General features: G+C 38.5%; 1 protein-coding gene across 2 annotated transcripts; it reads left to right on the top strand.

Moving 5' to 3' along the window:
• Positions 1–151: 151 nt before the first annotated feature.
• Positions 152–24,712, top strand: MMADHC (metabolism of cobalamin associated D). 2 transcript variants are annotated; one of them, XM_077861679.1, is made up of 8 exons: positions 152–307; positions 1,014–1,075; positions 5,801–5,945; positions 16,922–17,139; positions 19,727–19,832; positions 20,402–20,532; positions 23,523–23,609; positions 24,184–24,712. In XM_077861679.1, exons 2-8 carry the CDS (start codon positions 1,067–1,069, stop codon positions 24,382–24,384), a joined length of 897 nt encoding a protein of 298 aa, XP_077717805.1. In that variant the 5' UTR covers positions 152–307; positions 1,014–1,066; the 3' UTR covers positions 24,385–24,712. The 2 variants fall into 2 exon arrangements, with proteins under 2 accessions (XP_077717805.1, XP_077717804.1); XM_077861678.1 differs by lacking the exons at positions 152–307; positions 1,014–1,075 and adding exons at positions 2,685–2,713; positions 4,105–4,207.
• The last annotated feature ends 204 nt before the right edge of the window (positions 24,713–24,916 follow it).

The raw sequence follows: 24,916 nt of genomic DNA, 5'->3' as shown, positions 1-24,916 counted from the left end.
CGCGGAGCACCCGGAGCCTCGCGCCGGCCGGGGGGGGGGGGGGGGGCGCGTCCACCCACGACGCCCACGGCGGCGGCCCCGGTGTGCGCCTGCGCGTGCGCATCATCCCGCCGACGCTCCTCCGCATCGATGTGTGCGGAAGCCGCTGCTCCGGCCTGGTCGCCGCCGGCGTAGGCGCTCGCCGCGCTGCCGTCGCGGCCGCCATTTTGACGGCGGAGCCAGTGCGGGCCCGGGACGGCTGGCGGCGGCGGCGGCTTCCACCGTGTCGGACCCTCCGAATGCGCCCGTCTGGGGGCCACCGCGCTCGGTATGGCCCCTGCCCCGACAGGCTCCCTGTGGCCAGGCTGTCCCCGTCAGCCCCGGCCCAGCGCTCGTCCGGAGCTGCTGTGGAGCCGCCGGCCCTGAGGACCGTGTCCCGGGCCGGCACGGACTCCTGCTTCCCCGCCGTCACCGGGCCCCAGCTGCTCGCGGGAGCGGGGGGGGGGGGGAAGGGGGGCTTGGGGGCGGGGCCCTGCGGGGGCGTTGGGGGTGGGGCGCACTTCCGGGGAGCGCTCGGGCGTCGGGGGCGGGGCCCTGTGGGGGGGCGCGCACTTCCGGGGAGCTCGGGGGTGGAACCCTGCTTGGGGGCTGGACGGACTTCCGGGAGCGCTCGGGCGTCGGGGGCGGGCCCTGCGGGGCGCGGCGGAGGGCGCACTTCCGGGAGCGCTCGGGCGTCGGGGGCGGGGCCCTGCGGGGCGCGGGGGGCAGACTTCCGGGGAGCGCTCGGGCGTCGGGGGCGGGGTCTTGCTGGGGGTGCACTTCCGGGGAGCGCTGCGGCGTCGGGGGCGGGGTTCTGCGGCTGGGGGGCGCCCTTCCGGGGAGCGCGGGGGCGTCGGGGGCGGGGCCCTGCGGGGGTGGGCTTGGGGGCGGGGCGCACTTCCGGGGAGCGCGCGGGCGTCGGGGCGGGGCGGCGGCGCTCCCCGGAGCTGGCGCCGGGTGGGTCACCAGGCTGCTGTGTTTTGTCGGTCCCCCAGGGGTAGAGCTTCACGGAAGGGACGATCGCCGGCGTCCGCCCTCCCCGCCGGAAATGGCCACCGTGAGTACACGCCGCCGTGGTTGGCAAGTGGGTTTCGGGACGGCGGCCTCGGCGGCCTGTTTCTCGCGCTCGGACGCGCTGTGTGAGAAGTGTCGCGGGCAGCGGGGGGAGGGGCGGGTGTGGACAGCGCGGCGCGCCCCGAGGGTGGTTCGAACACGGACGTTTTCGTCGGTCCCGGGTCCCCGCGCCTGCGAGTCCGTGTTTGGACACGAAGCCAGTGCCCGGATCCTTGCAACGTTTTCAGAAGACAGTAGTCAGTGGGTACTCGGAATCTGCCTTTAAGCTTTTTTTTTTTTTTTTAATTACCCGGGTTAGCTACACGGGAAGGTTTTTGTAGCCGTCCCGGGATAGCGGGACCTCCCGCACCCTGCAGGACGGGCGCCAGGGAGGCGGGCCCGTAGCCCGGGAGTCCCGGTGGGCGGCGGCCGTGCGGTGGGATGCAGCTCACCGCGGAGCTCCGGGCCAAGGCGATCGCAGAAGCACTTCATCGGAGTTCCGAGAAGACGCTGGGATCCAGATAATTAGAGATTTTAATTTAATTTAATTTATTTATTCATGAGAGACACAGGCCGAGAGAGAAGCAGGCTCCCTGCAGGGAGCCCCACGCGGCGGGACTCGGGACCTCGGGGTCACGCCCTGGCCCGAAGGCAGAGGCTCAACCGCTGAGCCGCCCGGGCCGCCCGGTAATTGGCGATTTTAATGGAACAGCGGGGGATTGGTCTTCAGAGTCCCTCTCCCTTCCGTTTCAAAAACTCCAGAAGACCCTTCCGCCTTGCGCAACGTGGAAGAGCGGGAAGTGAGGTTGGGACCAGGGAACCTTGCATGTCACGCTCAGGGTTTAGATTCGATTCTTTGGTAAAGCTGTGGTCCTTTGATCAGAGCCGTGCGAGGAGGATACAGATGGCAGCCTTTAGCCAGGGTAATATTCCCCTAAGGGAACGTGGTAGGTTGAGAGTCTAGTGATGTGAGTGCAGGGCCAGGTCATAAACGTGGACCACTGTCTTGGACCCACTCTAAGGTGACTTTCTACTTAAAAGCACAGGAAGGGAATGTTGTAAAAGAAGCCTGAGGTGTTCTCAAAACAGACATTAATTAGAATAGAATGCGAATGTTTAACTTGGCTTTGTTTTCATTTAAACGGATTAGCTCAGCAAGGTGACTGTTTCCTAAGGTGCTTTCATAGATCCTTTTATTGTTAGAAGTTCCGATAAAGTTTCAGTATTCAAATATACTTTTGAAAATTTGTGTTTGCATTGTAAACACTGAATGCAAGTATGTGTGTCTTCCACATTGTAGGTAACATAGGTAGCAAGAGTCATAAATGTCTCAGCTTTGAAAGCTGGACCGGTAAATCAAGATGCCTTGGTGGGAACTTTGACAAACTGCAATTTTCATTTGTGATCCGGCAACAGGAGGAGCCTTTCTTTAGCTACAACGATTTGTTATTTAAGCCATTTGGGAATATGAATCCAATGCTGTGAGCTCTTCTGAGTTTTCAAGAATAGCTGAAAATTTGGACTTTTTCGGTGAAATCTGTGATTTTTCAATATTTATATCCGACACAAATTTCTTAGGATTTCTTATAACATCCCACTCAAATTTCTTTTGTGTGGACCACACAAAAATGTCTGAAGATAGGTATGGATGAATTTCCTAGAATGTGGATGAATTTCTTAATAATAATTAGCTTTCAGTCTTTGTTATAGAGCCTGTTTTCTGCTCACATAACCCAAAACGGGACTTAGTCCTAAAAGAGTGTCAAAAAGACATTTCTCCTTATACTACTAAGGACTTTAAAGTTATATTTTAATAACCTGTCTTCTTCCCAAGTCTAGAATCTTAGGTTTTGAAGTAGTCATATACAAAATCACGCTTATCCTCATACTGAGATAAACAGGCTGTTCTCTAATTTTTGAGTCATTTATTGGTTGTCACTTTTAGTTATATTTATCACTTTTAGTTATATTTACCAGCCGACCCAATGTCATAAAATCTGCCAGGTAAGAATTTGTCCTATAGGTTAAAAGGAAAACTTGAAAGACATCAACACTGTTGTCAGCTATTCTTTTCAGTGGATAAATTAGATACTGGCTTATTTAGCTGTTAAAATGAAACTTGGTAAATAAAATTAACATGAAACTTGGTGATTAGATTGTCTTAGATTGGCAACAAAACTCACATTTTATTATGACTTTTGTTAAATGCTTTACCATCAAGGAAAAATTCCAAAGTACGAGTTAGTGGCCTTGGCGCTCCCAGGCTAAAATAATCATAATCCTTAATAATATTAGGCAGTTGCTAAAATAATTTGGATTATCTTTCTTTTCCTTTTTTGCTTATGAAGTAGTTAATCACAAACAATAGCTTGATAATCATACTTTAATGTTAATAGTATATGGAAGTGTGGGAATAAGTAAAAGAGTGCATGTAAAGCACTTAGCATAGCATCTGTCCCATAGTAATTAACATCTATTGATTATTTACTATTTAATATTGCCCCCTTCAGATAATGTCTTATTGAGGGTTATTTTTAAGGCTTTGCCCAAAATATTTTCGGAGTTTAAAATTTTATATTGCCTTTAAGATCCTGAGCCATTATTCTCTTAAATGTCTTATTTGTAGAGGTAAATTGTAGAAACACCCAAAGTCTGAGTTTGTCTAGTAAGTTAAAATCTAATAATTATTATATTTATCTCTCTGGGGAGGTTGGGTCCTGACCCAAGGAAGGATGCTGAAATTTTCAGATGGCCAGAATGCTCAGGAGACCTGCCTTCTTTGGAGATACATTAAGGAAGTTCTGTTTATCCAGTTATTGAAGACAGAGTTGAAATTTGCTAGACCTAGAAGGAGAGGGAAAGGGGCATTCTAGCAGAAGAACTCATAAGGCAGTATAAAAGAAGGCAGAGAAATATGAGAAGTGTTGTAGGGTTTTTTTTACGTGAGACTAAAGAATTGAAAAAGAAAGGAAGGTAAAGTTAATAAATTATGCTAGAGAGGTAAAACAAGTTAGGATGTTCTCTTGTACTTAGGATGAAAAAAAAAGAACACCTGGGTTGGAATTCAGAGTACTCTGTGAAAGGGGAAAAGACTGATTCTGAAGTTATCAAATGGCTAGAGTCTTTCCACACCCTGGTAACTAATTTTCGTACCACTCCAGTCTATTCTTAAATCCTATTCCAGTCCATCCTGCACTAAGTGATACATTCCTAAAAACATTCCTTATTTTTGTCAGTTTATTCTATTCCCTGCCTCCAGATCAGGATTCTGATTTATTGAATTGCTGTTAACAAACCCTTTACTGTGTCAAATATAAAGCCTTTTATGATTACCCACAACTTAACTTCCAAGCCGGTTTTTTTTTTTTTTTTTTTTTTAAAGATTTATTTATTCATGCTAGACATAGAGAGAGAGGCAGAGACACAGGAGGAGGGGTAAGCAGGCCCATGCCGGGAGCCCGACGTGGGACTCGATCCCCGGACTCCAGGATCGCGCCCTGGGCCAAACGCAGACGCGAAACCGCTGAGCCACCCAGGGATCCCCCCAAGTCTGTTTTTTACCGCAATCCCTTAAATACCTAACCTTACTAAATTTCTCTCTTTTGAATATACCTTTTATGACTATACATCTGTTTCTGAAAGTTGCTCATTGAAATGCCCTTTTCCTCCACAAATTTCTATTTCTTCAAAACCTTGTGTTCTCTATGAAACTTCTTTTCCTGTTCTCTCGAGCTCTTAATTGTTCAAATCATTTAATAGTATTTCACAGATAATATAGTATTCTTACATATTTTTTACTACACTCAGTCGGCATTTTTTTTTTTTTTTTGTTTTTTTTTTTTGGCATTTTTGTTTTTTAATGTAAAGGGTCGGATAAGTAAATATTTTAGGCTTTCTGTGCCATATAGTCTCTATACAACTACTTAATTCTGGCATTATGGCATGAGAGCAGCCGCATGAGAGCAGCCACAAACAGTACATAAGTATGTGTGACAATATTAGGCTAAAACTTTACTTACCAAAATAGGATGTATTCAGCTATAGTTCGCCAACCCCTGTATTAAATTATTACACTGACATAGGGCACCTGAGTGCCTCAGTCAGCTAAGCTTTAGACTCTTGATTTTCTTCAGGTCATGATCTCAGGGTCTTGAGATTGAGCCCAGCTGTGCGCTCAGCGGGGCAAGTCTGCTGGAGATTTTTCTCTCTCTCAAATGGATAAATCGGTATAAAATACAATAAAAAAAATTATTTTGACCCAAGTATTTTGCTAGAAATTTGTTCATGAAAGATGTTTACACATTCATCTATAGTCCGTGACCTCAGAGTCCAGGAAGTGAACATAGCAAAATATTTACCACAAATCTATGTACTAAAAGTGTTGAAGATTCCTTAACAATAAAAAAGTCTTACTTGTACTACCTTTTTAGTGTTGTTCCTGAATAGGGCAACTTTTAGAGGTTCCTATTCTCTCTAGTGTGGCACTCTCGATTCTAGCCTTTATCAGAAAGGCCATACACTTTTCCACAAAGTAATTTATTACTTGTTTGTTTAATAGATATGTTTTTAAAATTATATATATAATCCTTGTCATATGGTAGTTGCTCCATAATAGGATAAAACTTGGTTTTAAAAGATTCTTTGCAGTGTGAGGGTTTGCCAGAGATTGTCTATGTTAAAAATAACGTATATGCAGAACAAATAATTTTAATTTTTGTCTTATTTTTAGGTGCTCTGTAATAGAGCCAGACTGGTTTCCTATGTCCCAGGATTTTGCTCTTTAGTTAAAAGGGTTGTCAGTCCCAAAGCCTTTTCAACAGCAGGATCTTCAGGTTCTGATGAGTCTCATGTGGCCACTGCACCGCCAGATATATGTAAGTAAAAGTTACCGTAATTTACTTATATTTGTTGCAAAACACCCATCTCCCTTTTGGCGACCACCAGTTTATTCTCTGTAGTAAAGACTGTTTTTGTCCCTTTTTTTTTTCCTTAAATTCTATATGAGTATAGTCATTTGATATTTGTCTTTCTCTGACTTATGTCACTTTTATATCCTCTGCATCCATCCATGTTGCTACAAATGGCAAGATTTCATTATTTTTTTATGGTTGAGTAATACTCCATTGTGTACATATACCAAATCTTTATCCCTTCATTTCTGTATGAATATTTGGATTACTTCCATATCTTGGCTATTATAAATAATGCTTTGTTAAATATAAGGGTGTATATATCTTTTGTTGTGTGTTTTCCTTTTTCTTTGGGTAAATATCCAGTATTCAATTATTGAATCATTTGATAACTTTGTTTTTAATTTTCTAAGAAATCTCCATACTGTTGTGCAAAGTGTCTGCACCAGTTTGCATTTCCACCAACAGTGCAGGAGAGAATCTTTTTCTCCACATTCTTGCCAACACTTGTATTTCTTATATTTGTTCTATTCCAACAGTTATAAGGTGATCTCTCGTTGTGGTTTTGATTTCTTTTCCCTGATGATTAGTGATATTGAGCATTGTTTAATGTGTGTACCAGCTATATATTTTCCTTACAAATAAGTCTCTTTAAGCTCTCCATCCATTTTTAATAATTTTTTTAATTTTTTAAAAAGATTTTATTTATTCATGAGCGAAACAGAGAGAGGCAGAGACACAGGAGGAGGGAGAAGCAGGCTCCATGCAGGGAGCCCAATGCGGGACTCTATCCCAGGACTCCAGGATCAGGCCCTGGGCTGAAGGCAGACGCTCAACCATTGAGGCACCCAGGTGTCCCTTTCCATCCATTTTTAATAGGTTTTTTGGTTGGTTTGGTTCCATGTTAAGTTATTTATATACTTTGGATATTAATATTTAGAACTATAAATGATGTATCAGATACATCATTTGAAAATATCTTTTTCCATTTAGTAGGTTGCCCTTTTTTTGTTTTTGTAATTGTTTCCTTCACTGTGCAAAAATGTTTTATTTTGGTGTAGTCCTAATAGTTTAATTTTGCTTTTCTTTCTATTGGTGAGCAGAAGTATCTAGAAAACTGTTTCTATAGCCTTTGTCAAGGAAATACTACCTATGTTACTGAAGAATAGTTGAGTGTGAATAGTTTCAAGCATACATTATGATAATTCAACAATCATATATATATTGCATAGTTCACACCAGGATAAGTAATAAAAGGGTGCATCTGTCACTATGCAGCCTTACTACAGGACTATTGACTATATTCCTTATGCTGTATTTTTAATACCTGTTGCGTACTTATAACTGGAAGTTTGTATGTTTTAAACCACTTCCCTACTTTGCCTATCTCACCCCTCCCTTTCCAGATGACAATTATCAGTTTGTTCTCTCTATCTATGACTCTCTTTTGTCTTTTTTGCTTGTTTGCTTGGTCATTTATGTTCCATGTTTATTTTTTTTATTTATTTTTTAAGATTTTACTTATTCATGACAGAGACAGAGAGAGAAGGGCAAAGTACAGGCAAAGAGAGAAGCAGGCTTTCTGCAGGGAGCCCAATGCTCGATCCTAGGACCCTGGGATCACAACCTGAGCCAAAGGCAGACGGACAATCACTGAGCCACGCAGATGTCCCTATGTTCCCCATTTATAAGTGAAATCATTTCGTATTTGTCCTTTTCTGACATATTTAACTGAACATAATATTCTCCAGGTCCATCTATTTATTGCAAAGGGCAAGATTTCATTCTTTATGACCAACAATCCACTGTGTATGAGCGCATACTACACATGTTCTTTATTCCTCCAACTATCAATAGACACTTAGGTTGCTTTCCTATCTTGGCTATCGTAAATGATGCAGTAAACACAGGGTACATATGTTTTTAAATTACCACTTTATTTTCATTGCGGAACTACCTAACAGTCAAATTTCTGGATCATCTGGCATTTCTCTCTTAATTTTTTGAGGAACCTCCATACTGTTTTCCATATTCTGCACCAATTGACATTCCCAATCAACAGACCACAAGGGTTCTCTGCCTCCACATCCTTTCCACTCTTATCTTTTTCATTCTAGCCATTCTGATGGCTGTGAAAATGAATTCATAAATATGATAGTTATTAAAGACTTGTTTGACCATTTTTGAAGAGAGAGATCTGCTGGCACAGGGCAGAAGTGCAGGAGAGAAGTCCCAGCGCCCTGCTACTGTACTCAGGGGCAAAGGCAAGAGAGACCTGGATTAGGACAGTCGCTGTTAAACAGGAGCTAAGTATTCCAAAAGTCCATTTTAAAGATGTTGGTGGCTTTTATTCCCTTGCTCTGCTTCCGTATCCTCCCAATCTGTAGCAGTTTTCAGCCTGGATGAATAATAGCATCATAGTAGTAATGGTAATGGCGCTTACTATGTGCCCAGCCCTTGTCTAAGTCCTTTCCATGTAATAATTCATTTAGTCTTCATATCACCTCATGAAACCAGCAGCATTTCCACTGCACAGATAGGAAACCTGAAGCTAAGAGAGGTCAGAGGATGTGGTCAGTCATAGGACAGGGAGTGACAGCCAGGAGTGGAACACCAGAGTCCTGGCCAGAGAGTCTAATGCCTCTCCTGATCCTCTCATTACCAAGTACCTGTTGGTGGGTTACAGCCCTATAGACTCTCAAAGTGCTGAAGTGGAAGTGGTGGCCAATATTCAAATGGGAATATCCAGCTGGGAGTGGAGGTGGGAATCCAGAACCCAGAGAATAGTCAGGATTGAGGAGACACCACGGAAGGGGGGGTGAGATACCACGGAAGGGGGGGTGGAGTTCACTCGACCAACCTGAATCCCTCAAACTCCATTACTGAGTGTAGGATCAGAATTTAACCCACTGATTTTCCCGACTCCTTACAGAACTTCTTTAGGAATCACCACTCTAAATGATGACATCCTAATCACCAGCATGGTGCATAAGGCCCCCTACATCTGTCTCCTGCTGACCTTTTGGGGAATCATCTAATCGCCTTCAGGCTACCCTCTGTGGTTGCATTCCCAACTTAATTGTTCATACCTCAGAGCTTTTCCTTGGCATTTCTGCTCTCCTTTACTTGGAATGCTTCTCTACCTTGTCTGTCAGGTATATTTGTGTTCACAAATCATCCTTACCTCCAGATCGTTTCTCCTGACCTTAACAATCTCATCCCTGTGAGTACAACAGTCAACACAAAGGAGGGCTCCAGAGTGCTTGATGTCACAAGCTGAGGAGGCACGGGCTGAACTCTCTCCGAAAATCCTCCCTAAAACATGTAATATATCTATTTCCACTCTTCATTCCTCAATCCTAGTAAATAATAAACAAAAAAATACTATATGACTTTTTTATTTTTTTTTTAATTTTTTGCCAATGTATATACACATTTTATTTAAAAAAGTTTACAGTTTTCATTATACACAACTATTAAGAAGTTATAGTCAGAGGAGGCATTTGTCCTTTTGACAGAAAGCCCGCTAGATCTCACAATGCAAGGAAAAAGGTGGAAGAGAGGAGATAGGGCAAGGAAAAAATAAGTGATAAAAAGCTTAGATTTGAATTAAGGGCTGGTAAGTCCCTTTTCTCCAAGTATCACACAATATGTACCAAATACAATCAGTAAATAATGGCCATTTCTTCCCAAGCCCCCACTATTCTCACTATTCAGATCTGACCTGCCCCTCATGGGCCAGCTCAAGTTTTGTCTCCTCCAAAGACTAGACATGTAGTAAGCTCTATGAATTGGAGCAGACATACAGGGCATCAGAATAAGAACTCAGACTTTATTAATTCAGTCAGAGTGCACATATATTGGGGCTGATGACTTAACAAACAAAGGTATGGGGTTTGAGAAATACGAGTACCAAATTTTAAAACTATTCCATTACTCTTGTGTTTATATGGTAATAACAAGCAGTGATTGTAACTAGCGAAGGACGTGCTGGTACCTGTTTTAATAAATGTATGTCAAGAATGCTTGCAGTTACTGTTCAAGATCAAATGAGTAGCCCTCGAGATCACCATTGTCCCTTTTAGTATAATGTGACTGTGGCAATGTTGCGTGCTCTGAAAGAAATATCAATGGAAAAACCAGAAGTTTTATACCTTTTTTTTTTTTTTTTTTTAAACCATTCATCTATGGATGAACACTCGGGCTGCTTCCATATCTGGCTGTTATAAATAATGTTCAGTAAACATAAGGGTGTAAATATCTTTTTGAATTAGGGTTTGGTAGGGGAGAGGGAACTACCCAGCAGAATGACTGGATCATTTGGTAATTCTATGTTTTATTTTTTGAGGAACATCTATAGTGTTTGCCACGGTGGCTACTCCAGTTTGCATTCCCACCAACACTGCATGAAGGTTCCCTTTCTCCACATCTTTGTCAACACCTGTTATTTCTTGTGTTGCTGACTTTAGCCATTCTGACAGGTATAACGTGGTTCTCCCTGTGGTTTGCATTGGACTTTCCCTGATGATGAGTGATGTTGAGCCTCTTCTCATGCGTCTGTTGCCCGTCTGCGTGGGTCTGTGGGAAAATGTCTGCAGGTCCTCTGCCCATTTTTAATTGTTTCACTTGAAATTTCTTGGTGTTGAGTTGTTGAAGTTCTTTATGTGTTTTGGATATTAAGCTTTTATTGGATGTTATTTGCAAATGTCTTCTTCCATTCAGTAGGCTGTCTTTTTTGCTTTGTTCCTGGGTTGTTTCTGTGCAAAGCCTTTTATTTTGGTATAGTGACAGTAGTTCAGTTTTCCTTCGGTTTCCCTTAGAACACGTATCTAGAAAAACGCTTCTACAACTGATGTCAGGGACGTTAGTGCCTGTTTTCTTCCAGGACTTTTATGGTTTCAGGTCTCTGTTTAGGTCTTCAATCCATTTAGAGTTTGTTTCTGTGTGTGGTGTAGGAAAGTGGTCTGGTTTCATTCTTTTGCCTGTAGCTGTCCACTTTTCCAGCACCATTTGCTGAAGATCCTGTCTTTTCCCCATTGTATAATCTCGCCTGCTTTGTCATAGGTTATTTGACCATGTAAGCGTGGGTTAATTTTGGCTCTACTGTTGCACTGATCTGCGTGTCTCCTTTTTGTTGTTGCCGGTGCCATACTGTCTTGATTACTGCAGCTTTGTAGTATATCTTGACTTATAAGATTGTGCTGTCTTGAGCTTTGTACTTTTTTGTGAACATTCCTTTTTCTATATAGATTCTTTTTGGTTCCATACAGATTTTAGGGTGTTTGTTTTGTTTTGTTTTTTGGTTTTTGTTTTTTAGTAGTCTGAAAATTTGTTGGTAGTTTAATGAAGATTGCATTAAATCTGTGGATTGCTTTGGATAATAGGGAAATTTTTACGGTAGCAATTGTGCCAGTTCATGCACATATCTTTCCATTTATTTTTTTGCATCCTCAGTTTTTTCATCAGTGTTTTATGGTTTTCAGAGTACAAATCTCTCACCTCCTTGGTTAAGTTTAATCCTAGGTGTTTTATCTTTTTGGTGCAATTGTAAATGGGATTGTTTCTTAATTTCTATTTCTGCCACTTCATTAGTATACAGAAATACAATAGATTTACCAATAATCTCTATTCTGCAAGGTTACTGAATTCAGTTATCAATTCTAGTACTTTTTGGTAGAGAGTTTTTAGAGTTTTCTGTATATGGTTTATTTCAGCTACACATACTGGAAATCTTACATCCTCTTTACTAGTTTGGTTGCCTTGTATTTCTTTCTTTTTTTTTTTTTTTTTTTTTTTTTGGCCTGATTTCCCTGACTGGGTCTTGCAGTACAATGTTGAAGGAAACTGGTAAGAGTGGACATCTTTATCTTATTCTTGATCTTAGAGCGAAAGCTCTGCTTTTCACCATGGAGAATGAAGTTAGCTGTGGACTTTTGACATTTAACCTTTATCATACTTTGTTGAGAGTTTTTTCTTGGTGAATGATGATGTACTCTTTCAAATGCTATTTTGTGTCTGTTCAAATGATCATATGGTTTTTGTCCTTAAAGTGACAATATCACTTAATAACACTTTTTGCATGTACGGAACCACCCTTGTATACCTAGAATAAATCACACTTGATCATTTTGAGTGATTTTTTTTTTTTTTTTTAGATTTATTTATTCGAGAGCAAGTGTGTGTATGCAGGGAGAGGGAGAGAAAGAATTTTTTTTTTTAAGATTTTATTAAGAGCACATAAATGGATTGGGGGATTGAAGGGAAGAGAGACAGGGAGAGGCAGAAGTAGACTCCCCACCGAGCAGGAGGGAGTCAGCCAGGGGGCAAAATCCGAGGACCCCAAGATCATGACTTAAGCCAAAGGCAGACCTTAACTGACTGAGCCACCCAGGTGCCCCAAGGAAGAATCTTAAGCAGTCTCCTTATTCAATGTGGAGCCCAGTTCAGGGCCTAATCTCATGACCCTAAGATCCTGATCTGAGCCAAAATTGAGAGTAAGGTGCTTTTAACCAGCTCAGCCACCCAGGTGCCCTGTGAATGATTTCCTTACTATATATTTGTATTTGTTTTGATAGTACTTTGTTCAGGATCTTCCCATCTATTTTCATCTGAGATTTTGGTGCATACCTTTTTATTTTTAGTATCTTCAGCTGGTTTTGGTAACAGGGTAATCTTGGCCTGCTGGAATGAATTTGCAAGCTGCTTTCATGGTCTGTATTTTGTAATTTTCAAGAACAATATATAGTAACTCTTCTTCATATGTTTGGTAGAAATCACGGGTGTAAGATACCTGATCCTAGACTTTGTGTTAGGAATTTTTTGACTACTTATTCAGTGTCATTGCTGGCAATTAGTCTGTTTAAACTTTCTATTCATGATTCAGTTTTGGAAAGTTTTAGCTTTCTAGGAATTTGTTCATTTCTGTTATGTTCTTCGTTGGCATATAATTTTACATAATATTTTCTAACTATCTTTGGTATATTTGTGATGTCAGTTATTTCTCTTTTTATTTATGGTTTTTAGTTTTCTCTCTTTTGGTGAATCAGTCTAAAGGTAGTTCAATTTTGTTGAGCTTTTCAAGGAACTGGGTCATGGTTTCATTGACCAGTTGTGGGTTGTCTTTTGGATGGTTCTCCATTTTAATTATTTCTGCACTAATCTTCATTATTTCCTTTTCTCTTGTTTTTGCATGTTTTTTTGGGGGGGTTTTGGGGGGTTTTTTTTTTAGCTCCTTTAGATAATAAGGTTAGGCTGTTTACTAGAGATCTTTCTTGCTGCTTTAGTTATGCCTATATTGCTATAATATTTAAGAGCTATTACCACATTGCAGAGATTCTGGACCATTATGTTTTCATTTTTATTTGTCCCCTTATATATTTTATTTCCTCTTTGATACCTTGGTAGGTGCATTCAAGGTTTAATAACATGTTATTTAGCCTGATTGTATTTGTGTGGTTTTTGTTTTTTCAAAGATTTAATTTATTTGAGAGAGTGCACAAGCTGGAAGAGAGGGAAAAGGAAAAGCACAGGCCTCGCTGAGAGGGAGCCTGACTCGGGGCTTGATCCCAGAACCCTGAATCATGATCTGAGCAGAAGGCAGATGCTTAACTAAGTGAGCCATCCAGGTGCCCCCTGTATCTGTGTTCTTTCCACATTTCTTTCTGTGATTCATTTCCAGTTTTAAACTTTTGTAGTCAGAAAAGATGCATGATACGACTTCAGTCAATTTGAATTTATTGAGACTTGTTTTGTGGCCTAACATATGATCTGTCCTGGAGAATGTTCCATGTGCACCTGAAAAGAATGTGTATTCTGTTTTTAATGGAATGTTCAGAATATAGTTCCATCTGTTGTAATGTGTCATTCGAAACAGTGTTTCTTTGTTGATTTTTGTCTGGTTCATCTATCTATTGACGTAAGTAGGTGTTAACATCCTCTACTTTTGTACTATTGTCAAGGTCTTCCTTTTCTTGTTAATGGTTTTATGTATATAGGTGCTCCCATGTTGGGTGCAAAAGTATTTAGTTTGTTATATTCTCTTGTAGGACTGTTCCCCTTATTGTAGGTATGTCCTTCTTTGTCTTTACAGTCTCTGTTTTGTTTGATGTGTATTATTACCCTAGCTTTCTTTCACTTCCATTTGCATGGTCATGGTTTTCCATCCCTTCACTTTAAATCTGCATGTGTCTTTAGGTCCAAAGCAAGTCTCTAAAGGCAGAATAAAGGTGGTCTTGCCTTTCAATACATTCAGTCACTTCCTACTGATTTGATTGGAAAATTAGTTCACTTACATTCAAAGTAATTAATGATTAGCGGGTACTTAGTACCATTTGTTACTTGTTTTATTATTGTTTTTGTAGTTCTCTATTCCTTCTCTTGCTCTCTGGTGGTTTATGTGAAAAAATAAAAAGAAAGAAATCCAAGCATATCTATTATAGGTAGTTGATTTGTGGTTCCCATTAGGTTCATATATAGCATCTTAAGCAGTAGCAATCTGTATGAAGTTGATGGCCAATTATGTTTGAGTCCATTCTAAAAGCACTAAGTTTTTACCCACCTCCACATTTTATGTAAATGATATCATACTTGACGTCCTTTTATTTTCTGATTCTCTATGATTTTTATAGATATAATTGATATTACTGCCTTTATGTTTTTACCTCCATACTGGTTTTATATTAATCTACTACTTTTATTTTGTATTTACCTGTAAGATTTTTTCCTAATTTTCTTTCTTTGTTATGGCGATTTCTTTCCACTCAGAGAATTCTCTTTAATGTTACTTGTAAGGGTAGTTTAATGGTGACGAACTCTTTTTTACTTGTTTGGCTGGGAAATCTTTATTACTCCTTCTGTTCTGAATGACAGCCATGCTGGATATATTCTTAGTTGCACGTTTTTTCTTTTCAGCGTTTGGATATCAGCCAATAGCCTTATGGAATTTCCCTTTTATGTGACTGCTCTCTTTTACTGCTCTGAAAATTCTCTATCTCATATCTGGATATGTATTTCCTGCCTCAGGTTTAGAAAGTTTTCAGCTATTATTTCTTCAAATAAATTTTCTGCCCCCTTTTCTGGGATCTCTATAATATGACTGTTTTTATGCTTGTGGTATGGCTGAGTTCCCTTTTTCATTTCCTGTTCAGCTTGGTCACTTTCTATTACCCTGTCTTCCCAGTCCCTGATCTATTCTTCTGCCTCTTCAAATGTTCCATTCATTGCTTGTAGTTTATTTTTTATTTCAGTCATTGAGTTCATCTCTGACTGGTTCTTTTTATATTTTCTGTCTCTTTGTTGAAGTTCTCACTAAGATCCTCCACTCTTTTGTCAAGTCCAGTAAGTATAGTTATGAGCATTACTTTGAAATCTTTATCAGGCATATTGCTTGTCTCCATTTCATTTAGCTCTTTTGCATGGTATTGTCCTGCTCTTTCATTTAGGACATATTCCTTTGTCTCCTTATTTTGTTTCTGTGTTTTTTTGTATTTATCTGGAAAGTAAGATATATCTTTTGATCTTGAAAGGAGTGGCCTTATGAAGAAGAGGTCCTGTGGTGCCCTGTAGCACACTTTCCACTCTTCTTCAGAACCAGGCACCTTAGGGGTGACTTTGATAGGAGTTTTGCACACTGTACTATTGTGGCTCAGTCACATTTGCCTTCAATCTAGTCAGCTACAAATGTTCACTTTGCTTGTTGTGGGCAGGGTTTGGTCCTTGTACTGTTAAGGGCCCATGGGGCAGGGAAGGGCTTACAGTTGGGCAGTATCAGTAATCAGTCTAGATGCCTGCTTTTCAGCCTATTAGCTGGGGCTGCAGTTGCATAAAAGTGTATCATGTGAGAGTCTTTGCTGATTAGTGGGGCCAAGAGATCAGAAATCAGATGTCTGGAAGTCAGTCTGCTGGTACTGCAGTCAGACTTGCATGTATGGTTATCTTCCCACTCCGCAGGGCAAGTGGAGTGATGGTATTCACTGTCAGGGCTGCTTTGCAGGGACTCCTGCCCAGTGGGGCTGCTTGAATGGATTGAATCAACAGGACAATGTAAGGTTGGGTGCACAGTGTTAGCAAACTACATGGAGAGTATTCACGTTGGATGCACAAATGTGTGGGTATCTAGGCTGAGATGGGATGGAGAAAATACTCTTGGAGAAGTTTCTTACAGATCCTTGCTTCTCCAGCACAGGTTCTTTTCAGCACACATTGAGATTAATTAAAAAAATAAATAAATCACCTTCATGTATATACCCCAGGCACTTTTTCAAACTTTTGCTTCTGTGCTGTATCTAGGTGAGATTGTTAGTTACACACTCTCTCTTTGAGGATGGGAACTCAGTTTCCTATCACTCTCTAGCTCTCCCAGAGCTAAACGCACTAACTGTAAAAACTTTTGAAGTTAAGCCACACTGATTTTCAAAGCCAGATGTTATGGGGACTTCCTTTCTCCGGGGAGTTCCCTATGTCAGGGGTACCTCCTGTGGGGTCTTTTCCTCTTCCTTCTGTGTTTGTCCTTCCTGTTTGTGGTTAGTCTCACTGGGTAGTTTGGTTTCCAACTGCGTCTCTGCCCCTTCTATCTTGATTGGCTTCTTCTCTGTGATTAACCCAAAGACTTCCTGGGTTAGTTGCACTGATATGTCTGTTAATCTAGGTATCTCTGTATTAAAGAGGAGAGCTTAGGATCCTTCTACTCTGCTGTCTTCCTAGGTTCTTTCCAAAATTTACTATATTCTTTTAATGACTACCAGGTATTACATAGTATGGATTACTGTACTTTATTATATCCTTTTTCTTATAATGGTCCTGTCTATGAACTGAAAACTGGCTACGTTGATCTATTGGTTTTATAAAAATAAAAATACCTAATTAGAAAAAAAATATTCTTTTAGTCCACCCATACATTTGACTGTTGGAGAAAATAGATTCACTTTGTTGTTCCTTTTCAGGTTCTCGAACAGTATGGCCTGATGAAACTATGGGACCATTTGGACCTCAAGATCAGAGATTCCAGCTTCCTGGGAACATAGGTTTTGATTGTCATCTCAATGGGACTACATCACAAAAGAAAAGCCAACTTCATAAAACTTTACCTGATGTTCTAGCAGAACCTTTATCAAGTGAAAGGCACGAGTTTGTGATGGCACAGTATGTGAATGAATTTCAGGTAAATTGTTAATATCGTTTATTCTGTTTTCTGATTATTGCTAAAATAATTTCTGATAACTGTGAGCGTATTACTTGATAACGTTTTTAAAGATCTTAATTCAAAATATATTCAACATATATGGCTTTTAAAAACTTAGCATTGTTCTATGTATGTTTGCTATATAATTTTCTTTTTAAGATTTTATTTGAGAGAACACACAAGCCAAGGGAGAGGGAAAAGCAGACTCCTTGCTGAGCATGGAGCCAAAAGTGGGGCTCGATCCCTGGGATCATGACCTGAGCTAAAGGCAGACACTGAACTAAGCCACACAGGCACCCCTTCTTTTTTACTTTAGATTACAATCTCTTTTAGGTAAATAGTTCTTCAAAAATATCTTGTCTAATAGCTGTTTATTTCAGATATAGTTTAATTTCTATATTACTAAAAATTTAGATTCTTTTTCACTTTTATAAACAATAATCCTAATTTTTATGTGGAACAGATAACTAGTTTTATGCTCCACTGGGCACTTAAAACAAGAAAATACTGAGATCTCTGAACTTCTCCAGATAGAGTAATCTAAAAAAGAAAGACTTACAAATAAGTTTTGTTTTTCTGGGGTTTTTTTAAGTGAGTTTTTAAACTGGTATGGCAGGAGTACCTGGCTGGCTCAGTTGGTAAAACATGCTCCTCTTGATTAGGGGTCTGTGAGCTCAGGCCCTGTGTTGGTCATAGAGCTTACTTTAGAAGTGGGGAGTGGTAAATAAATAAACTGATATGCTCACCTAACTGGTTTCTATCAAACCCCTAATCCTTACCATTTTCTGAATTTCTAAATAGTTTCAGGCTGAGTTTATTATTTTTTTTTTTAATCAAAGCCATAATATTTGTAGCAGCAGCCCTTACAATTATTATGATTTAAATCAGCCTAACATTTGGAGACAGTTGACCTTCCCTAACTTTTTATCTCCCATAATTCTTTCTCAGTCTTCTTGGCTCCTTCTCTCTGTCTACCAATTATATGTTATTTCCCATGTGTTTCTTCTTTGAGTAACTCCTTGGTCACTTAATTCCCTGGCTTCCTCCATAAATTATAATTCCTAACTCTATCTGCCTGCCAAATGTCATTATCTGAACGTCTTAAAATTCCCTAGATTTTTTTGTGTCTCATCCTTAGGTTCCGCCTTCCTGCCCCCACCTCAAAACGTGTCCTTAATCCCATGTTATCAGCAGCGTAAGTGACTTAGTCATTATCCCACTGACCCAAGATAAAGATCATACTGCTAAACTTGGCTCCTCTCTCCATCATATCCCTATACAGAGTGACAAAATTGCATTGCTTCCACCTTTGAAGTAGCTTTTAAATTATTTGTTGTCCCTTCAGTTCCCACTAATAAAGCTAGAGTTCAAGGTCTCTATCTCTCCTCCATTCTTAGAGGCATTATAGTGAGATGGACTATGGAACTAGGATGAATCTGATTTCAAAGGTTAGTTCTGTCTTTTACCTGATTTTGTGGGCTTAAGAAAGCTACTTAATATTTCTGAGCCCATTTCTTTATAAGTAAGATGGGGATAATAATACCTAGTGACCATAAAGTCGCTATGAGAAAATGTGAAAATGTACCTAAAACACTTAAATATACTGTGATCAGTAAATATTAGCTATTAACTGTCCTATTGCTTGCACAGTAATACTAGCATTAGCATTTTATATCTGATCTTGCTATTCTTCATTGTTTATAGACTAAAGTCAAAATTTCTTAGTGTGGCATAAATGACTTTCCATAGTTTTGATCTCTTAATCACAGCATACCCTATTTTTGTTTTTAAATGTACCATTCTCCTTGTACATACCATTGCATGTGCTTGTATTGTTTCTGTCTCTTCCTGGACTCTCTTTCCTCCTGAGTTTCTAATCCTTTCTACCTATTCTTTGCAAACCAAACACATTAACTCACATGTAGCTCAAATAGGATTTCAACCTTTTTCTGATTTCCCTCAGCAAAGCAAGTTTCTTCCCCATCTATACTGTGAAAAGACTTTCTATCTAATTCTATAGAACTTTTCACATTGGATTACATTTATTTGTTCATGCTATTTTTCTTCTATTAGCTTTTTAAACCTAAGAGTGAAGACTGGATTTTTTTTACTATTGTGGGGCTGCTCTTGCTATAATGTCTGATGTATATAGTAGGTGCCCGGTAAATTTTAGTTGAATAAAAGCCTCTAAACACATCCTGTAGGAGAGACTATATATTTAAGCATGTTATTTTGAAAGTTAGTGCTATTATCCCCATTTCACAGATTACAGAACCAAGGGAAGGATAAGTAGATACCAGAATATCAAAGGTAACATTGTAGGACATAGTCCTGGCATTTTAGTTTCTTAGCCAACTTCTATTCATATTACAATATTAATATATGTTCATTTTTAAATCTTCACCTCTTTATTCATCATAGAGAACAGTTTGAGTATATAACACTATTACTCTATTGCCAGTTAACTAGGATTATTTCTAAAAACTTCTCAAGGAAGACAAGTTTATAATAGACCAAATATTTTATTTGAACTCCAGCTTTTATTTATACTTCTTATTCCTCTTAGGGTAATAATGCACCTGTTGAACAAGAAATCAGCAGTGCAGAAACTTACTTTGAAAATGCCAAAGTAGAGTGTGCGATCCAAACGTGTCCAGAATTGCTGCGAAGAGGTATAGTGTACTTCAAACATTTTTACACTACGTGTATTAGATAATGCCACCAATTTTCTAATATGTTAAATGATGTACTCTGTAGGCATTATAATACTTTGTAATTAAATATTTTAATATGTCTGGCTGGAAATGATTACATGGCCAAGGTAAGGTCTTTCAAATGTCCCCTGACATCTGACCTCATGCTGCCATTAGACAGGAATAGTAGACTTTTTAATAATTTTTTCCCTGAAGTTCTTCTTCTCCTGAGGTAATAATTATAGCTATAATTTAATGAATGCATAATTTTAATAAACTTTTTTTGAAAATTACAAAATCAAAAAAAAAAAAGAAAATTACAAAATCAGTAACAAGTAACCTTACTGCTCTTCAGAATGGTAATATTTCAGTTCAGCAAGAGCAGAAGTTAACCAAAAGTTCACTTCAAATTCCTTTTTAAAAACAGTATGCATTTATTGGTACTACAATGATTTAATCATTTTTCTAAGGAAGTACTTTTATATACTGCTTTTTTTAATTAAAAAAAAAAAAAGGACTTACTTTCTCCCTGGAATTATTATTTATAGATTTTGAGTCCCTGTTTCCAGAAGGAGCCACCAACAAACTAATGATTCTCACTATAACACAGAAAACTAAGAATGATATGACTGTTTGGAGCGAAGAGGTAGAAAATGAAAGAGAAATGCTTTTAGAAAAGGTAATTCTCTCAAGTGCTGACAAGTTTTATGATACATTGTAAGATGATGGGGTTCTTCAGGCTTTAGTAGTTCCCGGCTCACGTGCTATATTTCAGTAGTAAGGGACTTTGACATCTGAGAAGTGAGATGCCGTGGTTGGTTGTTTTGTTTTTTTGACTTAGATTCTGTCTAATACTGCAATTTTTTGGATATATGTGTTTTTGTAAAATTGGAAAATACAGTAAAAATGGCAAAAAAAAAAAAAAAAAAGTAAAATGAACTCTTTATACTCCTCACTCTTTTTAAAGCAAGTCAAGTAAAAAGTGCAAATTACCCAAGGAGTAATACTCTGTGTACAGCAATAACATACTGTATACCCACATTTTTTTCCTGTCCTTTGCTTTTTGCCAGATGATGTGACACCTTTCCATAGCTACACATAGATTTCCAACTATGAATTTTTATCTTTTCCTGTTGTAAGCAGTGAATATGTTTGTGCATATACTTTTTTGCACACACTTAATCTACAGATTCCTAAATAGGAAATTGCTGAATCCAGAAGATATACCCCTTCTACATTTTGATAGATGCTGCCAGTTTGCCCACCAAAAAAACTGCCCTAGTATATATGCTGTCACCATAGCTCACCCTGGATATTATTAGCGTTTCTTTTCATTTTTACCAACCTGAGAATTGGTAAGTGGTAACTTAAAGTCTTATTTAAAAATATATATAACATATAAATATAAATATATAATTGTCTCAAGAGTTTGATGTTGGGTTATAGGAGATTCTGCAAGATAGGATAATTCTCTTGCCTTGTGACAGATCAAGATTAGCTCACTTGGGCACCTTAGCTAACTATAATTGAAAAAATTCCTTTTACTAATTTCCGTCTAAGATAATACTAGCAATTTTTTCTGTTTTCTTTAGGATTGATGTATGGTTCTCTTCGTTTGTAAATTTTAGGATAATGACTTCATACTAAAATGTCCCACATAGCTTTGCTAATAAATTTCATGTAGTCATGATCATACACTAATTAATAAGGAAGTTACAGAGAGGCATATGATATTGTCTAATTTTAAAGAGATATGAATCTAGAGAGTTAACATTTAGGCAGTAACTCATTTTCTATTTACATATAAGGCAGTATTTACTAATATATATACTTACCATTGCTATCAATTAGTCATTCATGTACATTGCATTATTGGTCCTAACTTCTAATGAGTTAAGGATTCCAAGTCTCATTTAATACTGACTCTAGTAAAATTATCAGTTTTTTGTAACCAATTTCAGGGTTTGAAATGTCATTTTTAATTTTATAATAACTAAAAGCTTTTTTTCCTATGGAAAAAAAGGTGTTAGTGACTATTTTAGAACCAAATGTAATTTACTGTCAGTAGATATTTTATGTTCGGTAGTTTATTGTAGTTTTTTCCACCAGATGTCAGTGTTTTCTGTCAAGGAGCATAAATCTTAAATACTTAAACTGGTTCTCTTTGTGATAATTTGGGATTCTTTTAGTTAACTTTTACCACATTTGCATTGTTTTGTTCTCCTGGGAATTTTGTGTACAGCAGATCTGCTCATTAAATAAATATATTTTCTAATGACTTTTCTAGCCCATATTCAGTTTGCCGATTTAAGAATTATGAAAATAACCCAAAAATACAGCATTATCTTAATGTTGCTCACTCAGTATTTTCCAAGAAAGTTAGCTTAGTTTACAGAAAAAAGTTTGCTGATTGCTGCTAAAGAGCCACCTCATAAGTTTTTAGGCTTTATAGGTTTTAGGGTCTCAACTATTCAACTCTCCCTGTGTATTGTGAAAGGAACTAAAGACCCTATACATGAACAAACATGGATGTTTTCCAGGGAAACTGTCTATATACAAGCACCCAGCTGGATGGTTGGGCATTTAAGCTGCAAGTTGCTAACTCTTCTTTTAGGATATGGCCCATCTTCCTCAGGCTTAAACATTTGGGGGATCTCAGCTGGATGTGTTCAGTGAGGTCTTAGTACTCTGTGTGGGCCAGAAATCATATTACCTAGCACTGCACCGACCCATGGTAACACCATTGAGCTCAGGTGCCAGTTGGCACAGTCTGTGAGGCAGATTCCTCAAGGAATCGTGCCTTGTGAGTCGAACCCACAAATTCCAGATGCTTCAACATTCCAGAACTCTTGCTTTCTACCTCCTTAGCTTGGAAGACAGTGTTCCAAACAGACATGAGGATCACGTAATTTGTTGCCCTTCTTTCTGTCCAAGATTACAGTTTTGTCTGACTGTTCACGATTTAAAACCGTTGCCTCATAGGTTTTAGTATTACAGCCCCTACTCTATTATGGCCAGAAGTGGAACTGTGCCCTTGGTTTTAAACATTTATGGTTTGTCCCCCATCCCCCTTTTTTTTAGCACTCTAATCTGGTCCTAATATTTGTTACTGTCTCTTTCACTGCTTACACTTCTGATAAAGCTAATAAAGACATCATAGGAATTAGAGTAGGATGGCAAAACCAAGATTTTGAATAGGTGATAGAGCTACATGGTCTATAATAATACACAAAAAATACAAAGAATATAGTGAAAATTATCTATGACTGAGTATGGATAAATGTGTCTTTGACATGTAAGTTTTTAAACATTAAAATGAATGAATGGTTTATATCTTTTCATTAGGGTAAGAAAGGAAAAACAAAATATTCATATTTTTATAATATAAAAATGGCAGCTATATTTTCTAATTCATGACAAATTCAGGAATCAGTAGCACAGAACTGATTAGAAATTGTTCCTAAAAATTTAGAAGAAAAAATACACAGACTTTTTGAAGGAAATGAGTGTTAAATGAACCATTTTTTGAACTGGTAAAAAATGGCTTTATATCTAACTTATCAGTCATATTTTCTTATTGAACTGTCTGAAGCAAAAGATATTTAAAATTTTGTTGAAAAATAATTTGTAAGGATGCTATCCAGGATATTTGTGTCTTTTTCTATGCAGTTCATTAATGGCGCTAAGGAAATTTGCTATGCTCTTCGAGCTGAAGGCTATTGGGCTGACTTTATTGACCCATCATCTGGTTTGGCAGTGAGTAATTACATTTTGAAAGCCAGATTAATTTGAAGTGGGAGTGTTTGTTTGTTTGTTTGTTTGTTTTAATTATAAAATGGTTTACAACTTTGGTAGAAATAGATCATTTAAGACATTTTTTTTAATCTTAATTTTGACAATCTTTGAGGTGCCATCATCACTTATAGTTAAGTTTTTCTGTCTTTATTATTTTTCATCCTCACTAGTAAATACTATTACATTAATGAAATAGGTAGTTACAAATCAGCAATCATAGTTGAAGGTAGAAAACTTCAGGAAAAACCACTGTTGTCATATTTTAAATTCTGGGTATAGCTTTCAGTCATAAATAATCATGAAATGTTTTATATCTTAAGCTAGGAATATATATTATTTCTTTTCAAAATCAAGTAACACATGTAGTATAGACGAGAAATGAAAAACTTAAAGATTGTGTTTTAGATAACATGTAATTTGCTAAGATTATTGGATGAAGAGGAAGTGGTCACACTTTTAATATTTGGAGTATTAAAATAGGTATGTGTTCATCATTGTCTTTCTTGCTAACGAATAGAACTTTTATTTCCTCCAGTTTTTTGGACCATATACAAACAACACTCTTTTTGAAACAGATGAACGCTATCGACATTTAGGATTCTCTGTGGATGATCTTGGCTGCTGTAAAGTGATTCGTCATAGGCTCTGGGGTACCCATGTGGTTGTAGGAAGTATCTTCACTAATGCAACACCAGACAGCCATATTATGAAGAAGTTAGGTGGAAACCAACAGTAATGTCAATGTATTGGCTGTACTATTGATATGTACCATTTGGGTTGATCTATAAACACTGTCAAAAGCTTCAATTTTTAAAATTTACTTATTTCTGGGTATTTATTTCAACATTTATGAATTTACAGCATTGGCAAATGGTATAATTTTTAAATCTCAAATGTTTATTAATACTATCATTGAATACATGTTGATCACATCCACATCGTATAGAATGTGATAATTAACATGTAACCAGGACATGATCTCATATTGTTATTTCTCCCCTTTATTGGAAAAACTTGAGTTTTATTTTTCTCTAAAAATAAATCAATCACACATTTGGTTATGATCTGTTTTTTCATTGCTATATTTTTTTAAAAAATTAATTTTGTAGTTTTGCATTTTTAAAATAAATGCAATCAAGAATTCTAGAAAAACTGCTAAGAGTTTTACTTTGAAGTAACCTTGTGTCAGAAAATAAGGATAATACTACATCTTTATATATGAAAGTGTATGACTCTCACCCTTTAAAGAATCCTTAACTCCTGGATAA

Source organism: Canis aureus, chromosome 20 (assembly GCF_053574225.1).
Source record: "Canis aureus isolate CA01 chromosome 20, VMU_Caureus_v.1.0, whole genome shotgun sequence".
Classification (NCBI taxonomy): Eukaryota; Metazoa; Chordata; class Mammalia; order Carnivora; family Canidae; genus Canis; species Canis aureus.
The sequence above is the reverse complement of the archived record's forward strand: the minus strand, read 5'-3'. Positions and strand labels throughout refer to the sequence as shown.

Excerpts from the sequence above, each read along its gene's own strand:
- MMADHC (XM_077861678.1), top strand. Across the intron at positions 5,946-16,921 it reads CACTGCACCGCCAGATATAT|GTTCTCGAACAGTATGGCCT; the intron begins GTAAGTAAAAGT and ends GTTCCTTTTCAG. Across the intron at positions 17,140-19,726 it reads AGTATGTGAATGAATTTCAG|GGTAATAATGCACCTGTTGA; the intron begins GTAAATTGTTAA and ends TATTCCTCTTAG.